General features: G+C 36.9%; 1 protein-coding gene and 1 long non-coding RNA gene across 6 annotated transcripts; both read left to right on the plus strand.

Annotated features, from left to right (window-relative positions):
- Positions 1-39: 39 nt before the first annotated feature.
- Positions 40-6,643, plus strand: LOC120740682 (sterile alpha motif domain-containing protein 3-like). 3 transcript variants are annotated; one of them, XM_040043171.1, is made up of 9 exons: positions 40-387; positions 1,315-1,510; positions 1,680-1,838; positions 1,997-2,084; positions 2,280-2,435; positions 2,907-3,113; positions 3,379-3,550; positions 3,684-3,763; positions 3,868-6,643. In XM_040043171.1, exon 9 carries the CDS (start codon positions 4,170-4,172, stop codon positions 6,618-6,620), a length of 2,451 nt encoding a protein of 816 aa, XP_039899105.1. In that variant the 5' UTR covers positions 40-387; positions 1,315-1,510; positions 1,680-1,838; positions 1,997-2,084; positions 2,280-2,435; positions 2,907-3,113; positions 3,379-3,550; positions 3,684-3,763; positions 3,868-4,169; the 3' UTR covers positions 6,621-6,643. The 3 variants fall into 3 exon arrangements, with proteins under 3 accessions (XP_039899105.1, XP_039899106.1, XP_039899107.1); XM_040043172.1 differs by lacking the exon at positions 2,280-2,435; XM_040043173.1 differs by lacking the exon at positions 2,280-2,435 and having other exon boundaries at positions 46-387.
- Positions 6,644-6,954: 311 nt separating this feature from the next.
- On the plus strand, positions 6,955-10,328 carry LOC120740684. Of its 3 annotated transcripts, XR_005697440.1 has the most exons (11): positions 6,955-7,099; positions 7,208-7,296; positions 7,873-7,933; positions 8,052-8,102; positions 8,177-8,221; positions 8,303-8,367; positions 8,585-8,713; positions 8,854-8,883; positions 9,098-9,251; positions 9,375-9,485; positions 9,619-10,320. It is a non-coding gene; the product is annotated as an uncharacterized LOC120740684 (long non-coding RNA). The 3 variants fall into 3 exon arrangements; XR_005697442.1 differs by lacking the exon at positions 8,854-8,883 and having other exon boundaries at positions 9,619-10,328; XR_005697441.1 differs by lacking the exon at positions 7,208-7,296 and having other exon boundaries at positions 9,619-10,318.
- Positions 10,329-11,497: the final 1,169 nt, after the last annotated feature.

Below are 11,497 nucleotides of genomic sequence, written 5' to 3' on the forward strand. Positions count from 1 at the left end.
TTTTTAAGCTGCTTTAAAAACGATGAATTTATTTGAAAGAAAAAAAAGTAAAAATGCATTTAAACATTTTTTTAAGAGAGTTTTTTTTAAAAGTATAACTATTTGGATGAATTGCAAAAAAGCACCCTTATTGAACTCTGAGTGCGAGTTGAGCCCATCCTCACAACATCAAACAAAAAGTAGAAGAAGAAACTCAACGAATAGCTGGTGGATTCTAGAACTTTCTGTAAATGCAGCAGGTGCCATTTTGTTTTATCAATGGACGGAGATGGATTACGAACTTGCAAGTCCCTGGTGTGCTCTGTTCACTTTCAACCGAGGAACTCTTAACAAAAATACAAGAGTGGGGCTTAGATGTCACCGAAGCTGAAGCTCAGCGTTTCAGAGGTAAGTTTTATTTGAAGAAAAATGTAGCGTAATTACTAATTATTGGTTTAGCCTAGCTTAACGTATATTAGCAATTTAGCTAGTTTCGGCACTCTCTTAGCTCAAATTATGCCTTTTTACAAATGTTTCATGTGTAAAGTTGAGATCACAGTTCTGAAAAATGAAAAATGTGTACACATAGTATTTGTATAAGTTTGAACTTATATATGTGGTTCGGCCACAGTCTATGGGTTCGGTAACCCCTGCGCAGCGGAACGGCGCGAAATTTGATTCCCTGGTAGCTGAATGCAGTTTACCGTTAGTGTATTAATGGTTTAATAAAATCAAGTTTTTACATCCATTCCAAGGCCATCAACACACATGGGCGGCTGAATATAACGTTTAAAGGAAATATCTTGACGCCGCACTTGTTTAAAATATAACAAGGGTGTCGCAGCTGGGGTTTGATAGTCGCGTTTTAAGCAACGTGGGAACTTTTTCAGCATGTAATCTGAGCTTGTAATACGGTCCTGCGGGTGTTATCGCTATAAGTAATCGGTCTGAAAGAACAGACGGCAGAAACTGTCAGAAATCTGGAGAAAGGAGTCACCTTAGTAGTGAATATTAACACATTACAACATTCTAGTCATTTTTTTTCTTCCAAACTTGAAAGGGCACAAAAGCATGCTCAGACTCTGCTCTCCTGTGTCCAGTAGTCCCAAACAAACATCTAAATTTAAAAATGAAAACTTTGCATATCGAGGGGATTCACTCTAAAATTTTGGTTTATTTTATTTAATTTACTGATTTTTTTAATGAATATTTCTTTGAACTGAAAGAAGTTGTACAAAAGGTTTTAATGTGTGTGATATACGGTTTTTACCCATGTAAAAATGTGGTGATAAATATCCTTTGAATTTAAAGTTTGTACTACCATTTATCTTGCAGACAATGAGGTTGATGGTGACACAGTTGACTGCGGTCTTACTGAGACTATGGTTGCATACCTTTTCCAAGCATCCTTCAAAAAGCAGGTTAAATTCAACCAATTTGTGTCAAGGATGAAGGAATCTTCAGTGACGCTGACTCTACAGACTGTCTCTCCAGAAGACTGGCAACCATCTACTTCATCAACTTCAATAAGGTATTTTCTTATTTATAATGAAGTTAGTATGTCTGAAGCATACATGTTGGCCGTTATGCACTTTTAGGATTTAGTTAATATGATCATTGTTTCTACCATATGTATTGTTACTGTAGTGTTTTATACTTCAATTCATGCAATAAAAACAAACACTTAACTGTTTTCACAGCAATGAAAATACTTTGAGACTGCCAGCCTCTTTTGAAATTCCAAGATTTCCCAAAAATCTGCAACTAAAACTGGACAACAAAGAACCGTGCCATAAAAATCCAAGGGACAGACACACAATAATCAGAGTTCCATATGAAGCTGTGGCACAGTATACTATGTAAGTTAATCAGGGTAAGGTTAGCTTGTTGCTTTAGAAAAAGCTGAATCTGTTATATTGAAAATAAACGCTACATTACTAAGAAACAATAACTGACACTTGATAAAGTTTGTTTGTCAGCAGTTGCTCTAACACTTATATTTCTTCTGATATTACAGGTATCCCACAAATTCTGAATATGTGCAAGCTGTGAAGACGCTGGTAACGAAGTATCCTTTCCTCAAGGATCGTGAGGGAAATGGTTATGTAAGTTAAATTTAAAATTAGCATAAGGTTCCTTCAAGATTACAAAGTAAAAGTGAAGCTTTTTTCGATCTTGTTTTGTTAGTAAGACAATCTGTAGCCTCTCAGTAGGTTTATATGAAGTATGTTTACTGATTCTTTGTTGGGTGTATTTTGCGTAGATTGTTTTTACAGTAACTTATGTTTCTGTTCAACAAGCACACATGGCATATGTCTTTGAGACGTAAATTCAAATCAGAGCGGGCACCACTAGTCGACAGTGAGGCAGTGAGGCGTTGTAAGGAGAAGTTTGGTTCTACGAGGAGAGGGCAGCCTAATAAATGTCAATGAACAAGTCAGAGAAATGTTTGTCAGGTTGGTGTGAGGGACATCTTGAGCTATAAAATGTTCTTGCCTCTGTTATTACATCTAAAACTAAGGATTAGGGATGCAACTGTACCCCGTTTTTTCAAACCGAAACAATACCAATACTTGGATTAGAGCACTTGCTAATACAAAGTACCAGTGCTAATACTTCTACCTCACAAAAAATGATTAATTGGAAGGCGCTAAAAGAGGGTGAACTAGATTTAAAAAAACAAAACAAAAAAAACCCCATTTTAAATATGACTCCAAAACTAAAATTTCAAGTTAACAATTAAGATTTTATGTGAAATTATTTCAGAGTTTCCATATTTTAAATATTGGTTCATGGTATCGGTTAACTTTAAACGATACGAGTTCTTTGTGATGCACAGATCGTGTCAGCTCTAATTGTATATTTAGTCTTATGTTGGGTTTCTAATCTGTTTTGACTTTCTCTTCTCACTCTTGCTTTCTTTCAAGGGACCATGCGTTCAAGGAGAGGATTTATTATCCATAGACGCCCACTTAAAGGTCTTACAGTGCCAATATCAGAAGATGCAACCAGATACCATGATGGTTCATAACCGTATGCAGCAAACGTTTGCTTGGCGGCAAAAAGAAATTGCAGATGGTATGCCTGTGGAGGATGTGTTGAAGAAGTACCCCTTCTTAGGGATGCCTACTGGTGTAAGTCAGAAAGCTGAATTGAATTTGGAAATAGCTGTCACATTTAACATGTTTATAGTAGTATATTTTATTTGCCCTTGACCTTGCTTTCTTCATCTGTCCCTCTTTCCTTTTTTTTGTATTTTCATGTAACTTTTTACAGTATTGTTGTTAAATTCTATAAAAAAAATAATTATGCAGCACCATACATAATTAATATCAACTTTAGATTATTTCTTTTTCATACACTGTTATTTTGTACTGAAAATGAATTTTTTACTTGTAGCTGTGCAATGAACTCGGGTGGATCCAACCAACAACGGGTAATGTAAGCCAGCGATTTCGTGAAGGGCTCTCATGTGTTGCAGCAAAGGTGATTGGCCTTACACGAGGGAAAACCCCACTCTACCAGCTCTACCTTGATGCAAGAAAGGAGGCTCTCACTGATGACCTACCAGGTATTTGCTTTTTTTTTTTTTTAACTTCAAGGCTTCCATTTTATATAACTTTTATAGGTAACTGGAAATGCCAGATAAAATGCATGGGTGATCTTGTGTGGTTTTTTTTTTTTTTTTTTTTTTTTTTTGGCAGATCTTGACACAAGGGCTGCACTTTTATTCCTGCCATACGTCTTCAAGGAGAAACTGGATCTCTTTGTCATACTTGGAGAGGTGTGTGTATTAAAATATTTAGTCTATATAAAAGGAAAACAAATGTATCTTTTGTTAAGAGACTAAGATATTGCTTTCCTCTACCTTCTCTTTTGACTTCAAAGGTTCATCCGAAAACCCCCTATCCAACTGTTCAGCTACTTCATGAAGACTGGAAACCAGTGTTCTCCAGAAGCGCTCCAAACATTGTGAAGTTGGATGGCAGTGAAGTGTGCAGAAGCTCGTGTATTTTTGAAGGAATCATCTCTTCTTTCTGCTTGTATTTTGTCTTCAACCTTGCTTATCCAAAACATCTGAAGAACACCCTGATTTTTCTCCAAAAGTACATTGTGAAAATAGATGAGGATGAGGACCGGCCTCTGCCAATCACAGTCACCAGACAAATAAATCTTCTGTATTGACCACCATGCCTCAGCCATATCAGTGCTCCAAATGTGGCAGAAGAACCTTTAGTTTGACAAAGCTTATTCAGCACATAGGACTTATTCATTCCCATGATGCCAATTTTGATATAACTTGTGGACTCAGTGACTGCTGTTCTTCCTTCAAAAAATATGAATCTTTCAGACGACATGTGTATAGGAAACACAGAGAGCAAGTGTTGTGTCCCCATAAAGACTTAGATGAAAATGAGCAGGAGGTAGTCAGTCCACACCCAAATGAATTTGCAAATGACATAACTGAAAATATTGAAACCCCTCCATCCTGGGATGAAGTTTTGATAAATTTCAGAGACAATCTTTTCAAGTTCATTCTTAAGTGCAGAGAGAAAAATTCTTTACCAGCCTCTGTTCAGGAAGAAATTGTGGAAGACGTAAATTTTCTGATGTGTTTTTTCAAGGAGAACTACGATGCTTTTATAGCATATCATTTAGAGAAAATGGGTCTTGACGTGTCTTTGTGTCCAGAGCTTAAAAATGTCCTGCATTCAAATGAATTTTTTGAGAAGGCTTCAACAGCTATTCGATCTCCTTATTTGGTCAAAGAACATTGCAAATCAAAGCTCAACATGACAGAGCCTGTTCATTGCAAATTAAGAGACTCTGTGGGTCATACAGTTGGCTCGTATTCATATGTGCCTGTTGATAAGGTGCTAAAAAATTATCTTTCTCATGAAGACATACAAGATCACATTTTTTCAAGTGGCAATTCGGAAACTGATGAATTTCTAACAGATTACTCTGATGGAGAAATCTTCAGACATCATCAATTCTTCAAGGATAACCCAAATGCACTGCGACTCCATTTTTATGAGGATGAATTTGAAGTACTTAATCCCCTAGGATCTAAACGATCCAAACACAAACTTAGTGCATTTTATTACACTGTAGGCAATTTGGACAAAAGGTACACTTCTCAGCAGAGACACATTCATCTAGCGTTATTGGTACGCTATTCTTTTGTTAAGCGGTGTGGTTGGCATGTTATCCTTAAACCTTTGCTTGATGATTTGGAAAAACTTTCCACTGATGGCTTTACTTTTACCATTGATAAAACTGAACACACTATTCATGCTGCTCTTGCAACTTTATCTTGTGATAATTTATCAGCTCACATGATTGGTGGTTTTTCTATGTCATTTAACACTGGTAGAATTTGTCGGTATTGCATGGCTTCTTATGAAGATATGAAACAATCCTTTGAGGAAGAAAGCTTTGTTTTAAGAACATCAGAGGTTCACCAGTATCATCTTGCACGAATCCAAGAATTTCCGGATGATAAAACAATATATGGTGTAAATAGTTCATGTCCTTTTGACAGACTGAGTTATTTCAGTGTTACGCAAGCTTTACCACCTGATGTAATGCATGATCTGTTGGAAGGTGTAGTTCCTCTAGTTATGAAACTAGTGATTTGTAAAGCCCACACTGAGAAGCATATTACAATTAGAGAGATCAATGAAGAATTGCAAAAAATGCCCATTGGTCAGAATGACAAAACAAACAAACCAGTACAGTTATCAGAGAGACTTCAGAGTGTTGGTATTGTTGGATCAGCATCTCAAAAGTGGTGCCTGTTCAGATTGCTGCCATTTCTGATGGCAGACCGTGTACCACCTAATTGTAAATATTGGCATGTTTTTCTTCTATGTCGTGAAATAACAGAGATTGTAATGGCTAAAAAAGTGCGAAAAGAGAATATTTTATTGTTGAAGTTGCTTGTCCATGAGTTTCTCACAAAACTGAAAAGTGTATTTGGGGATGTAATTACACCAAAGTGTCATTATTTAATCCACTATGCAAGACTGATTGAAATGTTCGGCCCTCTACGTTTGTTATGGTGTATGAGATTTGAAAGTAAGCACCAGTATTTCAAAACGTTGTCCCGCAATTGTAGAAATTTTATGAACATTGCTACAACTTTGAGCAACAGACATCAGTTCAGACAGTGCTGGGAGTTTTCTAACAAAAGTTTACTTGGTGAATTTGAAAATGTTTTTGGAAAAAGTGTGACTACACCATTTTTGTCATTACCACTGGAACTGCAACAAGCACTGACAGTCTATTGTGGCTTTTCTGAAGTTGATAGTGCTAAGAAAGCTTTCCAGCGTGTGTCAGAAGTAATTGTGAACAGTGTCAAATACTGTGTAAGAGATGTGTTTGTCATTGATGTACTGCATTCAGAGAAGATTCCTCTGTTCTGGCAAATTAAGTACATATTTAATATTGACACAATGTGGGTCTTTTGTGGAAAAATTCACATTCTTCTGTTATATGACAACCATTTTCATTCATACAGTGTTAGAGTTGATAGTGAATGGACGTTGCTAAAACCTGGACAGGAAATTGATGTTGCAGCTTATGACACATACTCTGTTGATAACAGTTTGTATGTAACAGTTAAGCAATGTATTTAAGAAGGTAATAAATGTGACAAGTATTTTTGACTTTGTATCTTCAATTGTTCAAATCTTGAGAGGAAAAATATAGGAAATCTGTGTGTAGATACTGAACCTTTAGAAAGACATTTTTGTACTCCTTTTAAGGGTTCTTTTTTGTACTTTATACTAAGGGTACAACTTTGCCCTTTAAAGTACAGGTTTGACATGTAAAAGGTACAAATTACAAGGGTACAAATCAGTACCCACAGTTTAGGGTACAGAACGGTACCTTAGAGGGTACCACCCCAGTGACAAGCCATTGTACCCCTATAGGTACATTTCTGTACTTTAATTTCTGAGTGTGTGCCGGTATGTTTTTTTGTTCATTTTTCTCCTGTGTGTGCATTTTTACTAATTTGTACCAATACCTGTAGGAAAACTTTAGGTCCAAGGACATCCTGCTTTTTCCAGCTTGGAGCAGGCAGGCAGGGGAAGCTGACCATTATCTGCTCTGTGTGAGTGCCCTTGGTCTTTCTCGCTGTGTGTCATGCTTTCATCTGATAGAAAATAACGGAGGTTGACATGTCATGTTTTCATGGATGATGCTAACATGTCCATTTCAGGCTATATTGGTAGCTGAGAGACAGATACTCTTTCTGGACTCACTTCGCCCCGATGGTTTTGGAGATGATCTCTACCGAGCCATATTTAGGTTGACACTAAAGAAATGACAAGTTTTTCTGGCCTTGTTCAATGGCCAAGTGCGTTCTTTGGCAAGATCATCTAAAAGCAGCCTCGTTCTTAGGCTTAAAAGTTCAGGAGGGAGCCTCGTTCTTAGGCTACTTCATGATAGGGATGCACCAATACTGGTATCCAGTCCCATACGGTTCAAATGAAATCGTATCCATATCCATATCTATCCAATACCATGAACAGATACTTGAAATGTGGAAAATCGGTAAAAGTTTCACAGAAAATGTTTATTTTTCACTCAAATTTAGAATTTTTGGGTCATTTCTATTAATATTCATTTAAAAAAAAACAAAAAACTTATTCACCGTTATTATTTGTAACAAACACACACACACAAAACAATAAAACCTGCCTTCCAATTCATTACATTTTCTGTGTGGTAGAAGTATCAGCATTGGTATTTGGTATCAGCAAAAACTCAGATCCAAGGATCTGACGGTTTGAAAAACGTCTTGTTGCATCCCTACTTCATGATTTTTTTTGGTTAATGGCAAAAATTTGATTTGTGCGTTTTGTGTATTTTCTACAATGCCAGGAGAGTAGAAGCCTTTATTGATTCTGGATCCTGGATGGAGAAAACAGGAAGAGACCTTGAGGTATGTTTTCAATGAAAAAGTTTGAAAGCTCATCAGGTACAAAATAATTTAATAAAAAAAAAAACTAGCAGGTGCATCTCAGCTCTCTTCATTTAAGGACACATTTTTCTTTTTACAGTTCTTTCCTCAGCAGTTCAATGGAAATTGCTGCGGCATCTTTATGCTGATGGTGAGAATTTTTCTTTTCCTGCCATTACTTCAATATAACATTTAAACATGTTAAAGGTTTCTTTTACTTTACAGTATGCTCTCTGCATCAGCACCTCACCTCCACTATCTTTCACTGAGGTAAGCTTTTTCATAAAGTACCACCAAAATACCTGTGCCAGTCTCCAACTTTGATAAACATTATATTATATTTTTCTTTAGGAGGACATGCCAGCAATTCGCCAGTGGTGGTGTATTCAGCTGATGGAGAGATTCTGCATTGAGGGGTATGGCTAGTATTATAGACAAACTGGCATCATCACAATCACAGTTTTCAAAGTTAGTATTAATTGCAGTTTTGGCTCCGGCAACACATCAGGTCAAGCAAATGTTTGTGAAAGTGGCTTAATGTAGTCAATTATAAACCCTGTGACTGAACACACAGAAGAGAGCAGCAGTACACAACTAGAGTCCATTCTGACTGGCATTGCTTTTTTTTTTAAGGCTTGGACAGAAATTCGCCTTCTGGACAGAAGAAGCGAAGCATCCCTTCTCCTCCAGGGAACTCTCCAGCCTGTCTTCAGGGTACCAAAGGCGACCTCCTCCAAGCCTTTACCAAGTCTAATCAGACAGGTGAGAGAGGACAACAATGAGAAAACCATTTGTAGAATATAACCACAGAAATGTTGAGACTATTCATCACAATGCAGGTTTACATACATGGTGGTAATCTTCATTTCCATGTAATGTGATAATCATGTTTTCCATTAAAGGCTGATGCTGACAGGTGCCCTATACTGGAGGTAATCTCTTTATTTTCCCTTTTAATTAAAATGTTGATGTAACTGAATTAGTAATTAGAATCACAGGTAGCACCATCAGGGCAGAAGGAGGCATTATTCAGTAGTGGAATGAAGTACTAGTTATGAAAACACTACTGAATGTAATGTATTTTGAGTCCTCATATTTCTGAAACTTGGTGGACAAATTTTGTATTTTCTGAACTATATTTTACAGTTACCAGCATGTGTCCTCATCGACATATTGGAAGAGGTTGTTCTGCACGAAGGGGATACAGCCATCTGCAAACTGGCTCTGGTGTGCTCCATGTTCAGAGACCTTGTGTCTACTGAATATTTCAGAAGACGGGCACACTTCAAGTGGCTTCACAGTAAGGGCTTCAGTAAATTATGAAATTATATGTACATTATTTTTTTTTTGCTGTTCTCACATGTTTTTCACTGGCAGAATGTAAATGTTTTGTGTTTTTGTTTTTTGCTTGTGCTGTACACAGGCGTCTGCACATGGAGCAGCTTCTCGGAAAAGTACAGAGAACAGTACTTTAACATGTTCACAATTGAGATCTGCCTTCAATGTGGAGATCAGTACAAACACTGCCCCCGAGGTATACAACACTGTATAATCTTATATTGCTGTCATTACAAAAAGTGAAAATCTCACTGGTGCGTGACATGCTGAAAACCATACCTTGGAGCCAATTCTTCTCTCTGTTTGATTTTTGTTTTTTGGTATTGCAGGATATGTTGGAACAGGTAAAAGAGGTCAACTACGGGCATTTTATTCGGAGGAGATGCGCCCAGGCTACTGCAGCCACATTTGCATGCAACTGTACAGCTAATATGTTTGCACTGTTCACCTACACACACACACACACACACACACACACACACACACACAGGTTTTAGTGACAGGGTTCCCCATTTGTGGTTCCCCCACATGTTGGTTCGTGTTCTGATACCTGTTTTCATTTGTGACAGTTTTTGCTTACTCTTGTGTTATTGGTTATCACCGATTTCTTTTTATTGTTTATTTAATTTATTTTGCCCTGTGTGGCCTGGCCTCGGTGGAATTCTTTGTTACTGCATACGAGCCAAGAAGTCCTAATGACCTGTGTTTTGTTTAATGTTGTTTAATTTAGTTCCTTAAATTACATTTATGAAATAAATCTGGGTTGTAACATTTTCTCTACCTGTATCTGTTGTTCGTGTTCTTGAAATCTGTTGTTTGTTTTCAGTATTGTTACAGTAAACCTGTGAAAACTATACAGTGGTCCTGTGTAATATTATATGGATATATACAAATGAGTGTAGTCAAATCTCAATTTAACAAATGGTTAACCTAAGAATACCCTTTTAAAAATATTGTCAAACATTAATTTTGCAACATTGTTAATTTTGTGGTTACAAAGAAGAAAGTTAATTCAAGACAAAGTGGCAAACCAAAAAATCTAATACAAAAATAGAAAGTAAAACAATTTTAGGTGATCAGCCACATTGCCTTTAGTGCAAGAATATATTATATTTTATTATTAGAAAAACATTCCTAGAATATGTAGCAAAAATTGAAAATATCTGCTGTATTATGATGGTGCATTTTCAGGTTTCATATCAAAATATAGCCTAGTGTGTGTATATAAATAAAAAATTGTAATCTGTCACATGAAAATTCATGAGCCAAATGAAGTGTTTACTGACAATTGACAGTGAGGAGTGGACATCATAACTATTCCAATCAATCGTCTCCACAGTGACAAGCATAAACACACTCGACTATCACTAAATCAAATTTAACACACGTTTGTAATGACGCTCATTCAGTTTACAATAGGGTTCATTTGCTCGGTCAGCAGGTGGCAGTACACTCGTACACTGGGGAGTAAACTGCCATAAAAAGAACAGAAGAAGAAGAAAACCCTTGCACATGCGCGGTACGAATCGGGTAGACCCGATTTGTACGGTCAGACTTTACACATGCACAGTAAGGATCGGAGAGTCCTGATCCGTAACTATCTTTTTATTTTTCATTTTTGTCTACATTGTACTGAAATGCTTCACTATTGCAAACATTTTAAGATATACTTGTTATTCTTAACATCTTAACAGATACTCTGACCCATAACTATCGTAAAACGCTTCGACCGGAAGTAGACACCTTTCGCGCATGCGGGGTACCGATCGGGTTTCCGGTACGGATCGGGTAGTGACACACCCCCTCCCTCCTGGCTCACAGCTTCTTCTTCTTCTTGGTTGGCAACCACTGTTAAGGCGCATTACCGCCCCCTGCTCAAAGCTCAGTGGACATTTAGATGAGAAAATATATATTTGACACACTTGAGGAAAATACTAATAAAATAAAATAAATGTTCCCTTTAGAATTTTTTTTTTGTTCTTTTTTGCTCCATAAAATTAGTTGTTTTTCTTTTTCAATCACCTATCTTAGCAGTAGGATATACAGTACATAAGAAGAGAAACAAATTAAGTTTAAGTGAAAATGTACATCTTTTGCACTCTGGTCAACTGACTCAGTGACTCAAATGACTCAAAAAACCCGGTTCACTTTGGTGAGTGACTCATTCAAACTCGATTCAGAAAAAGAATCAAATTTACCATCACTACT

The sequence above is a fragment of the Simochromis diagramma genome, unplaced genomic scaffold (genome assembly GCF_900408965.1).
Source record: "Simochromis diagramma unplaced genomic scaffold, fSimDia1.1 OVJJ01000433.1, whole genome shotgun sequence".
Classification (NCBI taxonomy): domain Eukaryota; kingdom Metazoa; phylum Chordata; class Actinopteri; order Cichliformes; family Cichlidae; genus Simochromis; species Simochromis diagramma.

What these genes read in the sequence shown, in the direction of transcription:
- LOC120740682 (XM_040043171.1), top strand. Translation starts at nt 4,170, where the DNA reads ATGCCTCAGCCATATCAGTGCTCCAAATGTGGCAGAAGAACCTTTAGT.